Genomic DNA, 23,247 nt, shown 5'->3' with positions numbered 1-23,247 from the left:
CGCCGCCGGCGGCTGCGCTGGCTGCAGTGCCCGGGGAGCGGGCGGCCTGACCCGACCCCGGAGAAAGCTGTGCTCCGAGACAGGTTACTGCTTTAACCCTCACCCTACGACATACCCATGGCGGCACCAAAGTGTCTCCGGGCTCGGTTTGTAGCCCTTGGCCTCCCCAGGCTTCCTCCTCCCCTGCCAGAGGATCAAACCACTCCTAAACCTCCCCGCCATACACCCGACTCACCGGGGTTTCTTTACTGGGTCAAAGTTACAGAAGGAAGAAAACCAAACCACCCCTTACCACACAGAAAATAAGCCAGGAAGGCACAAAGCTTATCTCCTAGCACCAGGACTGAGGAACCACCCAGACGTCTGTCACGGAGGATTCACGGGCTGACGAGCCCCCGAGGATGTCCAGGAGAGTTCCCCCTGGCACCACCGAGCCAAAGCACCCCCTAACACAGCTGAGTGAGGGCATCCCCCTCACCCCACCAGGAATCCCTTTGCACACGCTGTTTCGCCATAGTCCTCGAGGAAGCTCGCCACCCCCACAAGCCAGTTCACATTTCTCCAGTGATTAGAACCAAAATTACAGTCTATGACTGCTGGTCAATTTTACAGCAGCTGCTCTGTGAGCAAAATTAATCTCTCTGCTCCATTCAGCCACCCTGTCCCAGCAAGACCTACCAACTGTGCCGTTACCGGCCGTGACAGGCGCGTGCACGGGTCAGGCCATCGCAGATACGATCCCCGTCGCCAGGCACGGGCAATCCACAGCCTAAACCAAAGGAATGAGAAAGAAGATAATGTAACACACGAGCAGCTGGACTGAGAAATGGCAGCTTTGAAGGATCTTATCCAAACAAACTTTCTGCATTCCCAGAAATACAGGCCACGTGACGACCTACACAATTTTGTGCATTTGTGACTAGACACTTAACGAAGCTTTGTTATCAACACGCTACTTATCTATTTATTAGTAGCATACTGGAGCAGTTATAACTGTTTAATGGTTATTCTCCATTGCAGTTAATGTGGGAACCACCACTTTGGTTCAGCAGTAGGACTCTGGCCAGCTTTAAGGGAATATTTAGGACTCTCTGCCCCCCATGATATCCAGGCATCTTCTACAGCATATTCCTGGAAGCAGGGAATATTTTTTGCTATTTGTGTAATATCTTATATGCTGGAGACTTGGCCTGTTGCTCAAGTTCTCAAGACGAGGACACTGGACACTGCATTGTGGCACCATCAGCTGTTTTTCTGCAGTACAGAAACACTGCACACATCCAGCGCAAGAGCAAAGGTCTGACTAAAGTCACACCATGACCCCTCCCAGAACACTCTCACAAGCCTCATTTCTTTCTCATCTGCCATCTGTTCACTTCATTTGACAGCATCCAGCTTCATGCACTTAAAAAGCCCATGAACAGTCATTCTTTGCTTGCCTCCTCTGTCCTCCCAGGGTTTCACAGACTTGCCCCATTGCTCTTCCAGGCTGGTGAGTTCTCAGCCATGTAATTACTCCTCCAGAAGTCTTCCCATAACTTTGATTCTTCTTGTCATCCTTCCTTAAGCCTTTTCCAGGTGTCACTCCAGCCAGATGCCGGGCATCATCTGCAAAGATCCAGAAGGGAGAGTGGGCAAAGAAACAAAACTGCACTTCACACCCAGAGGCATGCCTTCCTGTGATCTCCAAGAGCCTGAGGATGCCCAACAGTGCCCACGGCCTACGGGACACTGATGTGGAAGCAGCTGTGATAACGTTAGAGGAGCTGTATAGCAACTTAAACACTTCTCCACCTACGCAGGAGCAGAAGGTGCCATCAAAGTTAACTCTGGTGGTAGTGTCTCCTAGGGCAATCCCCACAGCGCTCTGCAGGGCACCTGGAAGGAGCTCTGTAAGGTTTCATTGCACAATGTCCCAGTGCCAAGGTAGAGACAAAGCTCGCTCCACTTACACACACGTACACCCCTGCCAAAGAGAACCCGAGGGGTGCTGGTTACTGCCAGCAGCTATCGTGTCCTCCCTGCAGCCAGAAAATTAGTCCTGACACACAGAGTTCATTTCAAAGCCCAGAACAAGAAATAAGCAAGAGTCAACTCCAACTTTGATGTAAGCCTTTTCCCAAGCAACAGAGAAAGACACCCTATAGCAAAGACCCCTGATCCTAGACATGCCCAGGAACAGCAAGCTCAAGTTAGCAGAAGAGTCAAAGGCTTCACTGACAATTATTTAGAGCTGGAAACCACTCTCTGCAGTCATCTGCTGTCCTAGTAATAGCATTCCAAGAAGGAAAGATCCATCTCTGACAAAAAGACATCATATTATTCCATTATCTGCCATATTTGTTCAGGGCTTAAAAAAAATAATCTGAAAGTTATTTTTTCTCCATAATATGGATCATTTGAAAAAGAAAGTATGACCATTTATGCCAAACTTAATTTTATTTCTTTATTTTACAAACAAAAATATACATTTATTCTATATTTTCTCTCTTCGCATCCCTCCCACACACATAACACACTTCTGCTCAAGGACCGTTGTGAATATGGCCCAAAGCATTATATATACATAAAAATACAACAGGAGGAAGGTCAGTCTATGACCTAGCGCAGAAGCTCCTCAGCAGCAGAACATAGGACACTCCAGAAATACTGGAGTCCTGCCAGCAAAGGACAGGATGGACATGTCCACCACCTGCACAGGTGATCCTTCAGCACTGAATTCAGCTGATAAATAGGTGAATTCATAGCCTGCTCTTCACATCACCAAGGAGGGCAGGTAATTCCTTTCGGTCAGGGTGTTGAGTCAGCAAATACTCCTTGGGGCAGAAAAGCAGTTGCCCCTTTATTTCTCAACTGCTTTAAGACCTTCATATCTCCAAGGCCCATCAACTCCAGGGAAGCTTTGCAGGTTTCCCCACACTTTCCAACAGCAGCTCGGGATCAGTGCTGTAAAGCAGCATTAGGAGCAGCAGCAGGCAATTCAGGCACCACATCATCCATCCCTTTCAGAGTAAGCAAGCAAGCACGGCTCAGGCTGATTCACAGCAAATGATGGGAGGCGCATTGAATACTTCTCTAACGTGGCAAGGGCTGACTTGGCCAGTTGCTCATCCAGCCCTTACAGAGTCATCACACGGAGGGGAAATGTGAAAGGCTGTTGACCTACATGAAACAATTCAGCTCTCACACAAACAGAAGCCTTTTTTCCTCAAAAGTAAATTTAAAAAAAAAAAAAAAAAAAGGAGCGGTTTGGTTTGTTTTCAAGGTGCCAGTGCTACTTAGAGGCCTGCAGGGCAAAGTCCACAGGCAGAATGGAGAAGCTGCATTGCTCATTAACAAAAAAAGATAAGCAAAGGGCCTGCATAGTTTTGGCAACCAATACAAACTTCATGTTCTTAACCAAACTTACTTTCCCTATGGTGGGAACACCTGGTAGGAAATGCTTTCCCCTACCTGCCCACGATCCAAACTAACACCTCCACACTGCACCCTGCATGACAATTTCCCAGAAAAATCTTACCTCAATATTCTTCAGAAAGAGCAGTGAGTTGGGGCAAGAGATGCGCACAGTCCCCAAACGTTTCAAATTCCCTCTTTCTACCATCTCTAATGGAAAGTTGCTATTGCTTATAGCAGATCTCCACCTACCTGGAGGACTCAGGTAGGAAAGCACCCCCAAAGCTAGAGGAATGTACCTCTTCAACCCTGGAGAGCACAGTATGTCCCAGAAACCAGCCTGATTCAGCTTTCAGCTGAACCGTCCCTGGTTTGGAACACAATGTCTTGAAACTGTGTGCCAGACAGCTCAGACAGCAGTAGTCCCTTTTCCAGCATGGAAGAGGTTAATAAGAAGTTCCAGATAGTTTTTAAACGAACCACACTCCACATGCACATAAGTATTTTCAACAGATTGAGCCATAAAACCTATTCAGACCAGCAGAAGTCTGGGGATCTGAACTGCAACATAAGAGAAGGACACTGCCAGAGAAACACATCTATTTCCCACTTGCCTCCCAACTTAGAACACCAGCCAACATCATTCTAGCACGCCTATGGTGTTTGGGAGTTTCCAGTCACTAAATACTGACAGCTCGGACTCATCATGGACTTCTGCTCTGCCTCAAGCACCTGGTCACCTCTGGAGCCTTCATCTGCAGAGTCAGCGTCCTCCTTCACAGCATTCTCCAAGACCCTGCCAGGGCCACAAAGTGGGCTGCAAATGGAAAATGCACCTTCCTCACAGGTTTCATTCTTGAAACTCAGCCCTGATTCAGTGTTGTTACCTTGATTTTCCTGTAAGCTCAGATGCAAAGTAGCACAGCCTCCATAGACTGTTGCACAGCTCCTTCAGCTCAGCTAGACAGCAGCACTGTCTGTCCTTCTGTCTCCCTATGGTTCAGTCAGTCACATCCATGCTTCTAGCTGCTAGCCAGTGCCCCCCAAAATGCTCCCAGGGCACAAAGAACAGTTAATTCTTCTTCATACCTCTCTTCTCACACACTCCTTTCAACCCCTAGCAACTGCAATTCACGATTTCCATCGGTATTAGCTGAAACCAGACAAGCCCAGCTGACCAGCTTCCCTCTTCAGACACTGGCATCACCACCTAGGCTGTGGTACTATGACAAGACCCAGGCAACCATTCCTTGAAAAAGCCCAGGAAGACCATCTTTGGTTTCAACCACCAAACTCTTTCTACATATGTACAATACAGCAGTCAAATCAACACCCTCATCCCTAAACACCATTCCCCTAATTGGGAGACGAGTGCTTTCAGTCATTGAAAAGGAAGAGGTGCCAGTCAGGCCTGTCTTCTGGGTCATATTCACATCTGGAACATGGAGGATCAGGAAGATTCAGTGTTTGTAAGTTTATGAACAAAACTGTTCTACATTGTTCTCAGGTAGCGACAGAAAATGTTCTTTCCAACAGGATTTGGGCTGCCAACTTAGTTCCACAATAGGTTTTGGAAATCCTAAGGAAGAGAGGAAAACCATGGCAGATAGCCAAGGACCGATTTCCAATGCACATCCTAACAGCTGTGGTATCAGGGAGTTTGGAAGGAAAGGAATGAGGCATCGTATGAAGCGGGTAGCCCTGCGTTAGGCATTGATAGCTTTCCAGCGGTCACTGTCTATGCTGTTGATGCTGCCCACATGATACGGCATAGAGGCTACGTCATCCAGGTAGGCTGTGGTGTCAATCTGAGTGCTCGAGTAGAACCCAGAATCCATTCCTTCCTTCTTGGCAACGGCATAAGGGTGGGGTAGGTGCACATCCACATCCTCAGGTTCGTCCACTTGACATTTGTAGGAGAAAAGGATCTTCGGTTCAGACCTGGAGTGATTGAAAGATTTAAAACACATTTAAGCAATGTAGTATCACAGCCATTTATCCTTAACTGAAACTCAGCAGCACTAAGAAATTACTTATTCAGACCCTAAACGCTCTTCACCTTAGCCTTCAGTCCTGAAATATACCTAGCAGAGTAACTGCCATAAAGTAATGCTAAATGTAGCTGTGGACTAAGTCACCTGAGAGAAATAAAAATGGCAGAATCCTGACTCCAGTGTGGGAAAGGTGTTCTCATCTTTGGGAGTTCTAAATTACTGAGGGCAACAGCATCCAAATACCACTGGACTCCTCAGCAGCCTGGTTGCTGATACCAACAGGAGTCCACCTCAAGTTCCATCTGTGCACCTCAGCAAAACCAAAACAAATACTTGTGGATTAGCAGTTTCCATCTCTAACTTCAGACTCTGTTCCCTTCTGATTTCAGAAGGCAGTAGAGGCACATTTTGATATTTTATGAGTACTTTATGTTCTCAGTTATTTTAAAGCCTGCTGTTTCTTGCTTATGGACAATAAAAGCTGAAGCCTACACTAAAACACTCGAGCTCTTCCTATCAAGATGCATCTCCTCTGAGTGGCCACACGGCGGCAACCCCGACCCACGAATCACACTCCGAGTGCTTTTAACCGGCAACTCTTAGGCCCATTGTAGAGGGGTTCTCAGCCAAAGAGCTACCTAACCCCTAGATCCTTTCTACAAACCCATCCCCAAATCCACCCAGGAGACCATTTAACCTTCTGGAACTCTTACTAACTGTTCAGTTACCAACTTCAGCAGCAAAACTTTGTACTAAACAGGATGCAGACACCAAAGAAGTGATCGTCATAAATGTTTGAGAGGAACATCACTACCAGCTCTATTTTGCATGCAAAGGAGTCTTGGATAGAAGCAAGCAGGCCGGGGTCACGCAACAAAACCCACAAGGCCAGAAAGGAAAAATTGGTTCCCTAACCAGCATTCTAGTCCCTGCCTTTACTCTGCAGATGAGGACGACCTGGGTGCAGAACAATTAAATGACAATATATACCCTCTCAACTCCCATTCCTGGCTACTCACCCAAAGAAGCCTTTCAGGAACGCCACGTAGATGAGAGGTGCGAAGAAGCTGAAGTAAAGGAACGTGGTAGCATCAACACAGCTGTCAATGGCAAAAGGGAACATGAAGAAATTTAGCACTCAAGCACAATACAGCTGGATAACACCCACCACATCCCCCTCAGGTTGATCCCATTTCCCTCCAGAGTGCCCAAGCAAGAAGTCTGGTGCTAAACAAATTCAAATTGATGCAAAGTAAGAGACATCGCCATCAACATGTACCACTGCTCCTGGACACTCACGAGGGAACCATGCCAAGACCCAAGGCCTGACCAAGAGTACAGTCTTAGTGCTCCCAATTTTGACTCACAGAAGTGACACTGATCCAGATATGAATAAAGTATCTCCATGCTGTTTCTAGCAAACAAACTAATTCCCCTCTTATTACCTATGAAACATGAGCCAATGGCTAGGCATCAGTGGATTCAAACTATGACTCACCACTTCAAGACCACTGCAGAGCACGCAGCTCTACAGACCACTCCACTGTGAGTTTCCTGCCACTTAGAGGTCTTTTGGCACAGAACAGAGCCAAAAGCTTTACTCCTTCTTAGGAACACAGCTCAAGTTTGTCTTCTTGGGAGACGCAGTGTTGAAGGACACTCAAATGCAACATGATAAACTGGGCTGCAGACCTCCTCCCCCAGCATACATACCACAGTCCTTCTATGATATCCACACACAGGAGGGCACTGCCCAGGCCCTGCACCAGGTTCAGCAGCGCCAGGATTCCAGCATAAATATAAAAACTCTTCCTGGCTGTGGAAAAGACACAGACACAGATGAAGCTCAACCTTGTAAGTACCAGCCCAGTGCAAGTCTGTTTGATGGAGATGGCAAACGCAACAGAAGCATCTCACTATCTTGTCTTTTTAAGAACTCCTGAAGAATTAAGACTGCATTTTCCTGTCCCATGCTGGCAGGATTGATAGAGGTATAGGAACTAAACCATACCCTCCTGCATGTGGATACACACACACAAGATGGGTTTTGAAAACACATGGTCATGGCAACACATACAAAGATTTTATAGGCAAGCATCTGGAACCAGTGTCAGTCACATAATTCAATGTGTGAAAACAAACAAAAAACCCTCAGCTGAACCAGAATCTGCACCCTTCTGATGTACAGCACTAACAAAACTGTTCAGGGCACCTGGACAGGAGCAGCAGGCTATGCTGGACACTAGGAAGATCAGGCCCAGGACCACCTGCTTGTGGCATGTGCCACACATATCCACGCCCTCAGGGTACCCACACATAGATGCCAACAGTACTTAGAGAGAGAACAGCCCAATGCAAACATCTAGTAACAGCTTCTCTCTCTATTCAAGAACTGCAGATACTCTGCAACAAAAAGTGAAACCAGAGAAGCATCTTAATAAAATAAATGCCCAGATAAAAATTATTAAGCAGCTCCCAATTAGCCTTTCTTTCCCAGGGAATGACCAGTATGTACACTTTAACATCATATATGCATTTCAAAGGAAGCTATTATTAAGAAGCCATTTCTTACGGCGCTCTTAAGATTACATATTTACATCTGTATCATTAACTGAGCAGTAAATCTTGTTTTCTTAATATAATTGTTTAGCTACTGAAGTGGCAATGCAATTGCTCTTACTTTGCTCTCCAGAAGGCACAACATACTATTTTTCCAGCGATAACTTACCAGTCCATGTATCTGCACTCTGAGACAGTGGGATGTATCTGCATCACAACCAGACACAGGAACCTCTTACTCCCACCTATGTTTTACCCTGGCACTGTTTCCATCTATACTACAGAACACACTACAGTCACTTACAGGGCAAAGAAATCCGGTCTTTCAGAGGAGTTTTTGGAAGAATCACCACCAAGGAATAGACCTGTTGAGACAAAGAACCAACTGTTCCACAGCTGCTTGACAACTGAACTCAACAATCTTTGCAGGGATGGTGTGTGGTGTCATGCACTTCTTACACGTCTCAGGACAGAGGCACAGACCCCTGATATTAAACCCGGTGCAGATGCGAAGGCCCCACGTCTCACCCCCATCAGCACACAAAGGCTGGTCACTGAGAAACAAGGGAGTGAAGAACATCTGAGTTCAGCTGGAATTCAGCTACCACAGCTTACACCACTTCCACCACACCTGCACCATGAGAAGCATCAGTGCTGCACTGTGTCAGGCAGGAGGGGAACTAGGGCCTTATTATACACAAATCATCCTCCTTGCCCCATTTAGAAAATAAAAAGAAGCTATCGGAGTGTATAACACATGCCCAGTACTTACCAGAAAGAAGAAACAAGAGCTAGCAAGCCAAAAGTGTCTCCCTCCATGGCCATAGATGTTGAAGTCTTCTGCTGAGAGGTGGGCATCAGGGTACAGGATTTCCAGGGTGCCCTAGGAGAGCAGTGGCACCAACATGATTCTGTTACAGTCAGCATCCTCACTAGAATGGGTGTTTGGACAAAGGAGACTCTTTAAAGAATTTCAGACCACTGAACTGTCCCAGCCACCTAAGACCCAATCATTGCCCTGCTCAGACCAAGTTAAGCTCACACAGGAAAAGAAGAAGAAACTGAAGATAAGAAGTGAGGGGAAAAAAACTGGCAGGGATCTGCATCTGAAGGAAAACAGCATTGATGACATTCCAGAAGACAGACTGAATGAAGGGATAAGGGATGCAAGGAGTTGTTTATTTGAAATAGACTGAGAGTTCTATTTCCTTCTCTAAAGTAGACCTTTCCTGCTGAAACATCCAGAATATAAAAGCCTACATTTGCACAAGAGCTGGGAAGGGACAATGTCTCATTCACTTGAATTCATGAAAAATGGTATGAACAGAAGCTACCATACAGTGGAGAGAGAGAAGTGCTTGTAAGCACTACTGTACCCAGATATAGCTCAAACACTTCATATTTAAATGAGGCTCCTCCAGCGTTATCACATGGTAGCAATCAGCTCACTGCCTCCACAAGCAAGAGCCTGGTCACAGAACAAAGACCTGTGTGTTATTCTGGTGCTGCCCCAAGTACAGAGACACAGGGCTGACCACTTACATACTGAGGAGAATGAACCAAGACACTTACTGCATTGTTCAGAAAGATAGAGACACAGCTAATAAACTGAGCTAGCAAGCCGGCTACTAGTTTGAAGGGAAGCAGGAGCTCTCAGTTCTGAGAGTCAGGAGACAAGAGGCCCACTGCACTGCCCTTATCCAGCAAGCACACCTCAGGTCTCTCCGTCTAGTGGAAAAACTCTCACTCCTGTTCCAAGACTCACTAAACAAGGCAACCCATCTAAACCACACCTGATTTCTTGACCTTGGCTGAGCCATTCCTGCCATGAATTGGACAGGGAGATACAGTCTGAGGTGTGCTCTGGGGATCCTCGTACACTGCCACAAGTGTCCACTCTTTCCCCAAAACTTCAAAGAGCAAAGCTGCCACTTTCCAGATGGGAGTCCCACGCCTAACTGCCTAACTCCAAGCCAAGTCCCCTCTTCTGCTCCCGTGTACTCACCTGGGTGACAGAATATGCCAGAGACAGCACTGTAGTGATTGCTAGAACACGTTTCACGCTCGACTTGCTCTCCAGGTGACCTTGAATTAAGGAATACAGAAGTGACTCAGGATGTGATCCCAGTCCTGGTAAAAATCGGTTCTCTCCAAAACCAATACAGGAAAACACTTGCATTTCCAGAGGCCTTCAAGGGAGGGTTAAAGCTCACTCAACCACTAGAAACTGCTTTCACGGACAAGATAATACTTACAAAACAATAGGTTTTAACTTGCTTGCCTCTGCCCACACTAATATACAGAAAGCAACTAAGTCATTCTCCTGGGGTTACCAAAAAAAAAAAAAGTCAGGAACAACTCCAGTATCACGTACACTGAGATGCTGTAAAGTTTCTTCTTGGGAAAAATGTTGATGGGAGACTGGGTTAGAGCCAGGGAGAAGGGCTTATATAATTTAGAGAAATCTGCACTGGAATATGCTGGAGCAGACAATCCCCAGAAGCTTCTTCCAGCCTAAATTATTACACGAGCCCTCAAAGATGAAAGAACTAGTGCTCGGATGTCCCACTGGCAGATGCAACAGTGATGCCTACCAACTCCCTTCTCCTCTCTGACCCACAGAAAGAGGTGCTCCAAACAGCATTTTCACTTGTACAACTGAAAAAAGTAGTTAGAGCTTGCAGGTACAGTTAAAGCAGCTGAATGAAGCCAGGATGGAATGAAACCAACCAAGGAGGGGATAGAAGGACTTCCAAAGGAAACATCTTAAATAAAATGGGGTTGAAGCAAAGATCAGACTGTTGATCTTTGCATAAGTCTTCTTCACCTAAGCTGTACACTCCTTCACCACATGCACGCAGGACAAACAAAGCACATATAAACCCTGAAATTGCATAAGCCATAGGTCTGTAAACATAATCAGGTGTTCAGCCATTTCTAACTAAAACTGCCCAATTTGTCCCTTGTCTTTTTTCCTTTTTCCCTTTATAGAATCAGCATCTCCACAAACTTACAGATGCAGCCTCTGTGGAAAGAAAGTGAATAGGAAACATGCAAAGCACTCAAAAACCTCTTGACACGTACCAAAGGCAAGGCCTAGAATCACCACACTCAGTTCAATCGCCAGAAGGAAGAACCTTGTGATCTCCCACAGGATCTAAGGGATAACAGAAACCAGACAAACATGATTAGATGGAGCCAGGAACCAGTCGGAAGTTAATACAGCAAAACCCCACTCTCTGCTCCAGGGGATGGCAGCCTCTGAATGGAGCAGGTCATGCCCACAAACCTTCCTCATGCTTTGTAGGGATGCTAATTATATTCTTGTTCCAAGCCCTATCCACGCCTGTGAAACCAAACCGTTGTGTGGGAGTGAGCAAACAGCAAGCCTACGGAGAGAGGAAGTGGCCATGGTTTGCCACACTTGAAGATGTGTCATTTGTCTTGGATGCGTTCTTTCTGATGTACTCCTAAGGAGCACAAACCCAAGACAACCTTGAAAGTATAATATTAAACAGGGCCAGTTTTTAAAGCAGTAGATTCTGCAGTACAGTTAAGACTGAACAAATTCAGTGTTCTGGACTCCTCCAAAGCTACTGGTCCCTAAACCTAAAGCATACTCAACTCTAAAGCCCTCCCACTTGTAATTTTCATTCCCATGTTTTATTTGGTGAAACAAGACCAAAAAAACAGCAGGTGAGGCAACTTTCCAGGTAGTCATGCAATAAATCAGTGCCAAACCTAGACCAAGAACCCAAATTCCGGCTTATTAATCCTCTTCCTCTGAACGGCACTCTCATTTGAAGACACACAATATTTTAAGAGGCATTTGATGAGACACTTCTCATCTCAGAAAATACACTCTCTGTGTGTGTGTATATGTGAGAGAAAATAAATGTAATAGACATGATAGAACATACGTTTACAGGAAAAATTGACAGAATATCTGTCCTACTGCATGACTTCCCCACAAGATGCACTTAGCAGCAACACCAATAGAGCTGAAGAAAAGCACCTTCTCACCTCTTCTCCATCATCCAAGTCCTGGACCTACATCTATTCAACAGAGGTGAACAAAAACACTACAAACATCCAGCCACTCACAAAAAGCAATGCATTACAATGCTCTGACAGGTAACATTAAACAGAAAAGCAAAAGAACCATACTGATCCCAGAGAATAAAAACAGAAGACCTGTACTCTGTGGGTGGCTCTTCTCCCTCTAACAGCTCAAGAACTACAGAGCTTTTTGGTTTAGATAATATTCTGCTACAAGTCAAAGACTTTGTAGACTACAAAGGAACAGCACGTACAAAGCTATTTCCTGTTTGCTAAAGGTTTGTCCTGTGGTCAGAGTGGCTGCAAGGACATTCAGATACCAGACTCAAAAGGGAATTCCGTTTTATTTCCTTTCAACACAAAAGAACTAAATATTTTTCAAAGAGCCACTCAAATATTGCAAGAGTAACAAAGGCCAGGTCTTGCCTATCCACTAACGGTATCTGAATGTTTAGCTCTTGCAAAGCAGAGTCGGTCCATCCTTGCAAAAGGAAAGTTTTGCTGCCACTATTTGTGCATCTATTTTAGGAAGTCCACTGTTTTACATACAGCTATCAGAACAGCATTCCATAGTACACGTAGCTATGAGTACTGCAAAAAACCACATTCTTCTTGTATGTGCATAAAAGGAAAGCCTTAGCAGATCGCTATGATCAGAACTGCTCAAAGCAGAGCCTCTAAAATCAGCATTGTACCTACCTTATCAGCAACTGTGGCCGCATCAGAGGCGCTCACAGTCATGGAGACAACAGCACGGGCAATGCCAACTAAAGCCACCACAAATACCTACACAAAAAGATACAAAATGTGAGCTTGTGTCAAAAGGTACATATGCAGTAGTGACCAGAAACCTTTGTCTAATACCATTTCCAGGTAAGCTTTCAAGCCTGATAATGTGTACTAAGGATTTCCTGTAGCAAATTAGAGTTAATTTCCCGAAGAAGATTGCTCAGGCCTGTTAGATGTAGGAGTACTGGCTTAGAATTTAGGAAGGACAAATTTCCTCAACTGTCAGACTGAACGGCTCTGAAGAGGTCTCATCCACTCGTCACAACAGTATCTTTATAGGCAGTCTTCCCACCCTTCAGTTCACTAGGGCAGGGGAGGAGGAAAAAAAAAACCAGACAAAACCCCCATATCCCTCCAAATTACAAGATCAAGTGCTCAGTATGACTGAATAAACCAATCACATCAGAAGCCACTCAATACCAACTACCACACTTCAGATTTGTGGTAAAACTAAAATCTGCAGTTCTCTCACTCAACACTGACGATGTTCAGGAATGCAGAGGCTGCAGCCAACAACTTTAAAACATCTTATCCTGCTGCACAATGCAACAGAGATACCCAAGTCTGCTCATGTACCATTTAAGTATGACAGCATGGAGCCCAGCAAGGCTAATTTACCAACTCCCGTGCAGTCACAGCCATACTATGCAATCAAGAGCTCAGTTGAATACACCTACCCTCTGCTGTGTGGACTTACCCAATAAGAAAGCAGATTTTTCCAGATAAAATTCTTCAAGTTACAGGCTAATTCTAATGATGCCAGTTATGAGACAGCTAGATCTATCAGAGAACAAAGAGAGTCCAAGCTGATCCCAAGGTGGCTGGAGTATGGAAATGACCAATAACCCATCTACAGCTGAATATTTCCTCCTTAGAGGAAGAAGGTATGCAAATGCCATGAAAGAACAACACTACAACAGTCTTCCTGGATTGGAAAACTCTGGGACAAAACACTGACAAAAAAGAAGAGTCCCTGAATATAATGGTGTTCTGGAGCAGCAACAAGTCATTGGAGAGGAAAACATACCCTTTTTGCTTCCTTTCTAAGTAGATAGAGACTCTTCCCAATCTACTAACTTTGCTTTAATCACTGACTCCATGAGAAAGCATTCCTTCAAGGCGTGACAAACAGCCATTTGAAAGGAAATCCTCACAAAACCCACTTACATCCTCATTGCCCAATAACATACTCCAGAAGAACAAACTGAATGAAAGCATTTTCCTCTAAGGCTGCTTCATCACTTTCTGCTTCTCACTCTGTTTTGAAAAAGTCAACAGCATATGGTCAGTTCACTTTTTTCTTCCCTTTGGTTTCTCAGGAGTTTTGCTTTTCAAAGCCTTTGGCATGAACTTCCTACTGAGCCACATGCATTACTGGAAGAATAAAGGAAGATTTAAATCCAGACTGGAAATAGCTGGTAATATTTTTAAAAGTTTGGAGCATTTGCATGTATACCTGGTTATCCAAAACTGTGCACAAGCCCAGTGTCCACGCTCCAAGCCTGAACGAGCTAACAAAACTTCCCACCAAAGATTCAGTTGAGGCTACTAGCTCAGATTTGGTTTGATGCTTCTTGGGTTTTGCCATGGCAGTACCTGTATGCAGCCCAAAGAAGGATGCCTCCCATCTAACCCAATTCAAACACACATTTACTTCTACAATCTGCACTAATCTCACCAAGGAAGAGCAAACACATTATGCTACACACTGAGGCAAACCGAGATCTCAAAAAGTACCTATGACAAAGCTTCTAAATGACATTTTTTAAACAAAGTAGGTTCTCAGCTGCATTTACCATGCCCTGTGAGTGGTATCACAGTTAATAGGTATGAAGTTCAGAGATTGCTATAGAGAGTACCTTAACATGATCAAAAGTTGCCTGTGGCTTTTTAAACTGGGGAGAGGAGAACAGACAAGATCTTACATGTTTGAGAGTTGTAACTGTATTGCTTATATATTCTGTTTCCACCTTAAGAAGTAACAAGAACATCATCAAGTCGGCAGCCACTTTGATATGACGGGAAAGATACTAACAGGGTTGGGTTTCTACATTCTCAGACTAACTGGAACCCTGTCACATCACCATTTTCTACCGCAGATGACCAAGCTTTCTAACAGCTAAGTTATTCTCCAATGTCTCATTTTCACTACCTCAGTGAGAAGCTGGTTTTGTGTCACACGTGACTTGCTGCAAGGAACAATAAAGTGTAAGATGCTAAATTCCATGACAGCAAAGAACAAAAGAAGGGGCGGAAAAAAAAAAACCACCACGGGAGAACAAAATCCACCCAAAACCAGCAGATACGGTCCCAGAATCTGTAAAAAGCCGTATTCAGACAGGGGAAAAAAAAATATATAAAAAAATCTGTGTCTACTTCTTGTCTTACACCTTGTGGTGGGTTGACCCTGGCTGAGGGCCAGGTGCCCACCAGAGCCGCTCTATCACTCCCCTCTTTCATTAGACAGGGGAGAAAAAGTACAATGGAAAAAAAAAAACTTACGGGTCGAGATAAGGACAGGGAGAGATCATTCTCTAATTATCATCACGAGCAAAACAGACCGAACTTAGAGAGGGAATTCATCTTATTTATTACTAAGCAAAACAGAGTAGAGGAATGAGAAATAAAACCAAAATCTTAAAACACCTCCCCCCACCCCTCCCATCTTCCCGGGCTCAACTTCACTCCCGGCTTCAACCTCCGCCCCCCCCAGCGGCACAGGGGGACGGGAAGTGGGGGTTACGGTCAGTTCCTCACGCGATGTTTCTGCCGCTTCTTCATCCTCAGGGGGAGGACTCATTGTTCCCCCGCTCCAGCGTGGGGTCCCTCTCACGGGAGACAGTCCTTCACGGCCTTCTCCAACGTGAGTCTCCTCCACGGGGTGCAGACCTTCAGGAGCAAACTGTTCCAGCGTGGGTCCCCCACGGGGTCACAAGTCCTGTCAGCAAACCTGCTCTGGCGTGGGCTCCTCTCTCCACGGATCCACAGGTCCTGCCAGGAGCTTGCTCCAGCGCGGGCTTCCCACGGGGCCACAGCCTCCTTCAGGTGTCTCCACCTGCTCCGGCGTGGGGTCCTCCACGGGCTGCAGGTGGAATCTCTACACCCCCTCATCCTCCCTCCATGGGCTGCAGGGGGACAGCCTGCTTCACCATGGTCTTCTCCACGGGCTGCAGGGGAATCTTGCTCCGGCGCCTGGAGCACCTCCTCCCCCTCCTTCTTCACTGACCTTGGTGTCTGCAGATGTTCTTACATCTTCTCCCTCCTCTCTCTGGCTGCAAAAGCTCTCTCTAACTGTTTTTGTCTTTCTTAAATATGTTATCCCAGAGGCGCTGATTGGCTTGGCCTTGGCCAGCGGCGGGTCCGTCTTGGAGCCGGCTGGCATTGGCTCTGTCAGACACAGGGGAAGCTTCTAGCAGCTTCTCACAGAAGCCACCCCTGTAGCCCCCCGCTACCAAAACCTTGCCACGCAAAACCAACACATTCCACCCCTCGCCTCTGTGAATCACATATTTAAGTATTATCATTAAAATATACATTCAACACAAAACTTCACAAACACTAATCACATCAACAAAGGAAAAGAAAAAAGAATTCCACACACCAACATCAAAACAACACTATCACAACACCAAACAGGAGTGGACAATCTACACACAAAATCTACCTCTACTCCCTTCACCACATATCACTCTCAAGTTACGTTCAGTCAATGTTTTGCCCGTTACCTCTTCCCATTACTATCCTTATCTCGATTTTCTCGTGCCCCACGTTGGGCGCCAAAAAAGACTGTGGTGGGTTGACCCTGGCTGAGGGCCAGGTGCCCACCAGAGCCGCTCTATCACTCCCCTCTTTCATTAGACAGGGGAGAAAAAGTACAATGGAAAAAAAAAAAACTTACGGGTCGAGATAAGGACAGGGAGAGATCATTCTCTAATTATCATCACGAGCAAAACAGACCGAACTTAGAGAGGGAATTCATCTTATTTATTACTAAGCAAAACAGAGTAGAGGAATGAGAAATAAAACCAAAATCTTAAAACACCTCCCCCCACCCCTCCCATCTTCCCGGGCTCAACTTCACTCCCGGCTTCAACCTCCGCCCCCCCCAGCGGCACAGGGGGACGGGAAGTGGGGGTTACGGTCAGTTCCTCACGCGATGTTTCTGCCGCTTCTTCATCCTCAGGGGGAGGACTCATTGTTCCCCCGCTCCAGCGTGGGGTCCCTCTCACGGGAGACAGTCCTTCACGGCCTTCTCCAACGTGAGTCTCCTCCACGGGGTGCAGACCTTCAGGAGCAAACTGCTCCAGCGTGGGTCCCCCACGGGGTCACAAGTCCTGTCAGCAAACCTGCTCTGGCGTGGGCTCCTCTCTCCACGGATCCACAGGTCCTGCCAGGAGCTTGCTCCAGCGCGGGCTTCCCACGGGGCCACAGCCTCCTTCAGGTGTCTCCACCTGCTCCGGCGTGGGGTCCTCCACGGGCTGCAGGTGGAATCTCTACACCCCCTCATCCTCCCTCCATGGGCTGCAGGGGGACAGCCTGCTTCACCATGGTCTTCTCCACGGGCTGCAGGGGAATCTTGCTCCGGCGCCTGGAGCACCTCCTCCCCCTCCTTCTTCACTGACCTTGGTGTCTGCAGATGTTCTTACATCTTCTCCCTCCTCTCTCTGGCTGCAAAAGCTCTCTCTAACTGTTTTTGTCTTTCTTAAATATGTTATCCCAGAGGCGCTGATTGGCTTGGCCTTGGCCAGCGGCGGGTCCGTCTTGGAGCCGGCTGGCATTGGCTCTGTCAGACACAGGGGAAGCTTCTAGCAGCTTCTCACAGAAGCCACCCCTGTAGCCCCCCGCTACCAAAACCTTGCCACGCAAAACCAACACAACCTTCAGGTAAAAATAGGTCTTATCCATGTGAGATCTGGTCTAGGTTCTCTCTCCACTAGTTCAGTGCTAGTTCACAAGTGGTAATAAAAACCACTCACTCACCAGTTCAAAAGCACAGAGCGGTACTCACTAGTATGTAGAATGTAGTGAAGATTGGGCTGGAAGTGACCCGGATTTTGGCCCTGGCAGATGGCAGCTTCCAGAGAAGAAACATAAAGAAAAGCACATTGGGAACCAGGAGCAGAAGATCCCAGTAGCGGACTCTGCAAAAAGTAAACAAAACAGGATTTTTTTCTGTTCTTCATCGTCTAGAAGGCAAGGCACCAGCCCCAGTCCCTTCTCAACCAAACTCTGCGAAAGCACGCCCTTTTCCCTGGCCCAGGGTCAGGCCATGGTCCCACTTCCTCTGTCTCACCTGGACTTCCCAATGTCCTCATAGAGCAACAGCAGGCACTTGTGTGGCACAGTGATGTTGGTGTCGTTGATTGCCTGCGTCGTTGCTGGGGACAAAGTTGTCACATTATCCAGTGCTGTCACCAGAGCAGTCGAACGTGTGATGTTGTCAAACACGGAGAATCTCATCACAGACATCATGGACTGGAATATCCTGCCTTCCTTCTGGTCCAGGTCAAACACAGCGCAAGACAACCACAGCAAAGACAAAAAGCAACATTAAATCAGTTGTGAGTCAGAGCTAAAAAACACATCCCTGCCATTAGGCCCCTGCACAATTGCTTCCTGCTTGTTACAGCAAATTATCATCATCAGAAAGACTACTGCACAATGAAATGCCACCTGCCCTTCCTCTGCACACAGTTATTAAAGTACAAAAACACTACCTTCTATCAGAGTAACAAGCGCCTCCAAAATAGTGTAATACTATGCTGGATTAAATTTTGTGATTTTTTTGAGCTTTGGCAAATTCATAGAAGAAATCAAGAGTCAGCAGCAATAAATGGCATCATCAGACGGAGACAGAAACCCTGCTGTACTGGAACATTAATTATTGTTCTAGCTCCCAAGATCAAGAAGTTACAGTCAATGATTTGATTCCAACTATTGCAAATTAAAAATGAAGGCCCCTACCTAAAACCTGTTGCTGTTACCAACCCTACAGTCTGAGAGCAGGGAGAACCTCACATACTTTTACCTAAAGGGACTGTACAGACTCTTGATCCTCCAAAACCAACACTGGCAAAAGGCAAGATTCAGCATTTTTCTTCTAACCCTCTGCAAGACACCAGAACTATTTTAAGACTGTGAAAAGACCGTGTTTTTCTAAAACCCTGTTAGCATAAGGTTCTCCTACTTCTTTACAGCCACCAGTCTCATTGGATTGCCCTTCTCAGACACAGATCAGCATCATCACTGGTAGTTTACAAACCCAGAACCAGATGCAGTCCTATCTAATGGGTTTCCTAAGGTCAAACTCCTGGACAGCAGAGTGCTATGGGTCAAAATCAGAAGAGTCATGGCGCTCAGTTCTTTTGCCTTCCCTGCCTTACACCTCTCCTGCCTCTTAGAAAGATGAGAGGACAGAACTTCCCATTCCCCTGATGAAACTTTTTTGTACTGCCTTCCCCAAGAGCACACTCACATCTTTTCCACCATCTGTCCATCCCTCAGGCCCTACACTGCTGCGATATTAACTGTGCCTCCAGAAGTTAAAGGGAAATCCTGCTCTGCCATCCATAAAACTCCACATGCTTCATGCCTGTGCCGGTGGCTTTGGCAGAAACCACACCAGTAGCAGTTTATCCCTTTGTTGGTTCTACGATCACCTTGGAAGCTTAAGTGGACTATGGCACACAGTACTTTAGATCAGGATTTAGTATATACTAGAGTTTTGACCTGATTTACCTTACTAAGCCTGCTCCTGATTCAATGTATCACCTTGTGCAAATCCTCTCCTCTTTCCACCCTGAAACAGAAACCCTCACCATTAAGGCACTTGACTAGCTATGCGCTGAATACAAATGCAAGGTCTTATCATGTCTCCTGGCACTCCCCAAATCTGTGTGCCGTCTGCGACCACTTCTTAAGAAAAAAAAAAAATCTCTATCAACTGGCATTTTAAAGATGAGCCTCTGTGCTGTAGTCAAACCATGATTCATGTCAAGAAAATCTCCCTGTTTGACTTTAGTCCTGGCTGGCATGGCAAAACTGACAGCCTCCATGATGGGACTCCGAAGGTATTTTCCCTGCTAGGTTCTGGGTGACTCACAAATCGGAAAGAATCAGCACAGACCTGTGTCGTCTGTTGAGCCTTTAGAGTTCAGTAGTGCCTTCCCCACAAACTGCTCGAGACTGTCAGCCACAGAGTCGTCTTTCTCTTCAGAGGCTGAGACTCTTCCCAGGTCTTCTGAGGGGTAAAGGGATCATCCCACCCTCAGCTAACAAACCATCCCTTTGATTCATCCATGCTGACTAATACTCGCTGAGCTGGGATTTTTCTTTTGCGACTGCCATACGCTGTGCTACACAAGAGACGTCACATTAAATAAACACACGCAGACCTGGAAAGATCAGCTTTGTGCTGAGGTGGCAAAATCTGTGCCAAAAATCCTCATTCTAGTAGACATTCCAGCAAACAACCTTCACATTCCAGACATATCTGAAAGTGTCCCCTCTTCCCTCCAGTTTCTCATTTCTCTGAATTGACACTGTTGAGAATTATTTTCTGTTAATAATTTTGCTCTGTTCTCTTCCTCTGAAACACCTCTGCATCTTGGTAGCAGCAAGGACAAGTATGTTCATATTTGCCAATACAGGAAAAATATTCTACCTAATTTTTAAAAAAGCTGGAAAAGGGTAGAGAAAAACCTCACAGAGCATGGGTAGTGTGACATCGTCAGCTGCAAACCATCACATCCTCCTAATATCTCTTCTGGGACAAAGAATTTTATTTGCCTGTCCCACTGAAAAGAGCTCGAGTATAAAGCTGTGAGAGAATTACATGGGAAAAACATATTATTTATAAAAAGGACAAACAGGCTCCATTTTTTTCCCCCTACAAGCCACCACTATCACGCAACTACAGCAAGCTGCTGATAAGGAGAGGAGTTGGCCGCATGTAACAGGGCTCCAGTCACAAGGTTTCAAAGGGCAAAGCAGAATCAAGCTTACCTCTCAGCCAGGCTGCTCGCTACAGCCTGGTATTAGTATCCTATTCTTCCTCCCAGAGTGGAATATATACAAAGGCAGAGCAACAGAACGTCCAATATGATAAGAAAGAGCAGCCAAAGCCATCAGCCAGACAGCACGATCATCATGCTTTTCTAATAGCTAAGGTCTACGGTGAGGATGTGGAGAACTGGCCCATTCCTGTTGAAATCACCAGCAAAAATTCTGCGGCAACAGGAGCAGGAACTGACGGCAAGGATCCAGTTAGGCGTCATCATCCCCAGCAACATTGCTCCTTACAACACGCTGTTCAAACCCGTGCCCTATCTAGTCCAAAATAAATCCAGTCGGCTGAGCATATCCAAGAGATCACTCACCACACCCTGCCTCCACCTGCGCAATGGGGGTAAAATCACCCCGTAGCCACTTAAAAGGAAACCAGTGCCACAGTCCTGGTCTCCCTTTTTCTTCTACAGGCCAGCTCTATTCACCATACACCAGAAAACAAAATAAATTGGTTTACAGCTGAAGTCAGCCTGACTTGGCTGAGGCCTGTTCCTCTGCTCAGGCACAGGACTCACGAGTTGCATTCAGATCAAGGACATCGGCATAGCAGAGTGCCGGGGAGGGCTCAGCTGCACCTTCAGCGAAAATGACGGTCCCTCACCGAGGGGATGTTATTTCTTCATTCATAGCACTGTAACCGTAAGCAGAGCTCAGTGAAATTCACGGCTCATATCACTGGCAATTCTCTGTGCTCTCAAAGCCCAGCCACATAAAGGTGAATTACACACTGCCACAGTTTCAGCTCTAATAAAAATAAGTTTTCTTCCTTTCTTCCTGAAAGCAGCATCAGAAAATCTCGCAAGTACAGATCATACCAGGGTTAAGATTGCTCCTTAAAACACTGTATTTTTGCAGGAGAAAACTGCACTGACCAAATTCCTGCTTAAATATGACTGTTACTTCAAAAACTTAAATGCTTAAAAAGAAAAAAAAAAAGTATGGGTTTTTTCTCTTCCCTTTTAATATGGCTCTTCAAATCTCACTCTTGGTCACAACAGTTGCATTTTGCCTTTTACCCTTAGAACAAATTCACAAGACAGGGATTTTCCACCAGTGATCGAGGACCGTTTCCTCTCTTTTTTCCAAGTTTCGTTTTCATCTCATTCGGGACTAAACTTCAAGGGAAAGGAACTGCAATGCTAAAAACAACAAAAGAAAAATACCGAAAGCAGAAGTATCGACAATAATCTAAAACCATCAGACTGAGAATCCCAATTCGGGGATGTGTTTCAGAAAGAAGTATCCTAAGTTTGTCGTTGTTTTGCTTTGGGTTTGTGTTTTGGGGGGGGTTCCCCCCTCTGGAAGGCGGGTGCACAGACAACACGCTGCTAAAGGCGCCGGGGAGCTAGAGAAAATCTGAAGTTACTGTCTACCCTTTAGGGAAGGCAAAGGCGCCTCCGCGGCGCCCCTGCCACGGGAGGGCTCCCGGGCTGCCAAAGGAGACGTAAAGCTGCAGAGACCCGGAGAGCAGCGAGGTCCGCCCCGGCCGCGGCACGGCAGGTAACCGCCGAGCCGACACCGACTCTAACCGAAGAGCCGCGCCGCCCCGGGCTAAGGGGCGAAGCTTTCTTCCTGCCGGACTCCCTATATGCAAAAGGACAGCCGGGTGGCGAGGCGCGGGCTGTTAAAGCCTGACAGGTACGTTCCGGCTCCCCTCTCACCCGGGACCGACCGCCGGAGCCCGGCGGCCCCGCCGCTCACCTCAGAGGGCCGCGGCCCCCGCCGTAGCCAGGCCGTGCCGCCGGGACAGGCCCCGCCGCCCCGGGCTGAAGTGCCCCGGCACCCCTTACCCGTAAGCCCCCCCTCCCCGGCGCCGGCCCCGCTCCTACCCGCCGCGGGCCCAGCCCGCCCGGCCCTGCCTCCCCCGGCGACGGCGCTCACTCGCGGGGGCCCAGCCCCACCACCCCAGGCCCCGCCGCTCCTCTCAGCCAGGGAGCGTCGCTGAAGAGCTGCTCAAGCAGAGCGCCGCCCCGCCAGGCGGGGACGCGGGAGCCCCGGTCAGGGCAAACAGACCGACGCCTTTTCGGCCAGGCCCAGCGACGCTATTGAGAGAGGGTCCCCGAGAGGGTGCCGTTTCGGCCAATCAGAGACCAAGCGGAGAGAGGTTTTGTCAAAGAGACCGAAAGAAATAGCGCCGCGAGCCAATGGGAAGGGGCGGGAGGCGGGACTCGAGGGGTGGGCCTGCCGCGCGTTAAAGGTGCTCTGTCCTCAGCTGGCCCCTGAGGGACGGGGAGCAGAGGGCGGCAGCCGCTCCCGCCAGGGCGTCGAGCCCCCGAGCTGGCCCTGAAACGGGCGGGAGGTACAAATGGTGCCCGTGCGCCCCGCTGCTGAGCCTCACTGCCCGGGGGACAGGTCTACGCTGGCTGCTCTGCACTCCTCCCCG

General features: G+C 47.1%; 1 protein-coding gene across 4 annotated transcripts; it reads right to left on the bottom strand.

Annotated features, from left to right (window-relative positions):
* Nucleotides 1-2,420: 2,420 nt before the first annotated feature.
* On the bottom strand, nt 2,421-22,851 carry TPRA1 (transmembrane protein adipocyte associated 1). 4 transcript variants are annotated; one of them, XM_075762118.1, is made up of 12 exons: nt 22,694-22,777; nt 19,536-19,596; nt 18,091-18,293; nt 17,806-17,938; nt 12,708-12,794; nt 11,034-11,106; nt 9,955-10,034; nt 8,722-8,832; nt 8,254-8,314; nt 7,104-7,206; nt 6,410-6,490; nt 2,421-5,337 (listed from the first exon to the last, which is right to left on the bottom strand). In XM_075762118.1, exons 3-12 carry the CDS (start codon nt 18,267-18,269, stop codon nt 5,103-5,105), a joined length of 1,143 nt encoding a protein of 380 aa, XP_075618233.1. In that variant the 5' UTR covers nt 18,270-18,293; nt 19,536-19,596; nt 22,694-22,777; the 3' UTR covers nt 2,421-5,102. The 4 variants fall into 4 exon arrangements, with proteins under 4 accessions (XP_075618233.1, XP_075618231.1, XP_075618235.1 ...); XM_075762116.1 differs by lacking the exon at nt 19,536-19,596 and having other exon boundaries at nt 22,694-22,851; XM_075762120.1 differs by lacking the exon at nt 19,536-19,596 and having other exon boundaries at nt 18,091-18,290; nt 22,694-22,796.
* Nucleotides 22,852-23,247: the final 396 nt, after the last annotated feature.

Source organism: Balearica regulorum, chromosome 10, assembly GCF_011004875.1.
Source record: "Balearica regulorum gibbericeps isolate bBalReg1 chromosome 10, bBalReg1.pri, whole genome shotgun sequence".
In the NCBI taxonomy this organism is placed as follows: domain Eukaryota; kingdom Metazoa; phylum Chordata; class Aves; order Gruiformes; family Gruidae; genus Balearica; species Balearica regulorum.
Note: the sequence above shows the minus strand (reverse complement) of the source record. Positions and strands in the feature narration are given on the sequence as shown.

Coding starts and splice junctions, on each gene's coding strand:
- TPRA1 (XM_075762116.1), bottom strand. CDS start 18,269: ATGATGTCTGTGATGAGATTCTCCGTGTTTGACAACATCACACGTTCG. Junction 17,939..18,090: donor GAGGACATTGGGAAGTCCAG/GTGAGACAGAGG, acceptor TACTTTTTGCAG/AGTCCGCTACTGGGATCTTC. Junction 5,338..6,409: donor TTCCTGAAAGGCTTCTTTGG/GTGAGTAGCCAG, acceptor CAATCACTCCAG/GTCTGAACCGAAGATCCTTT.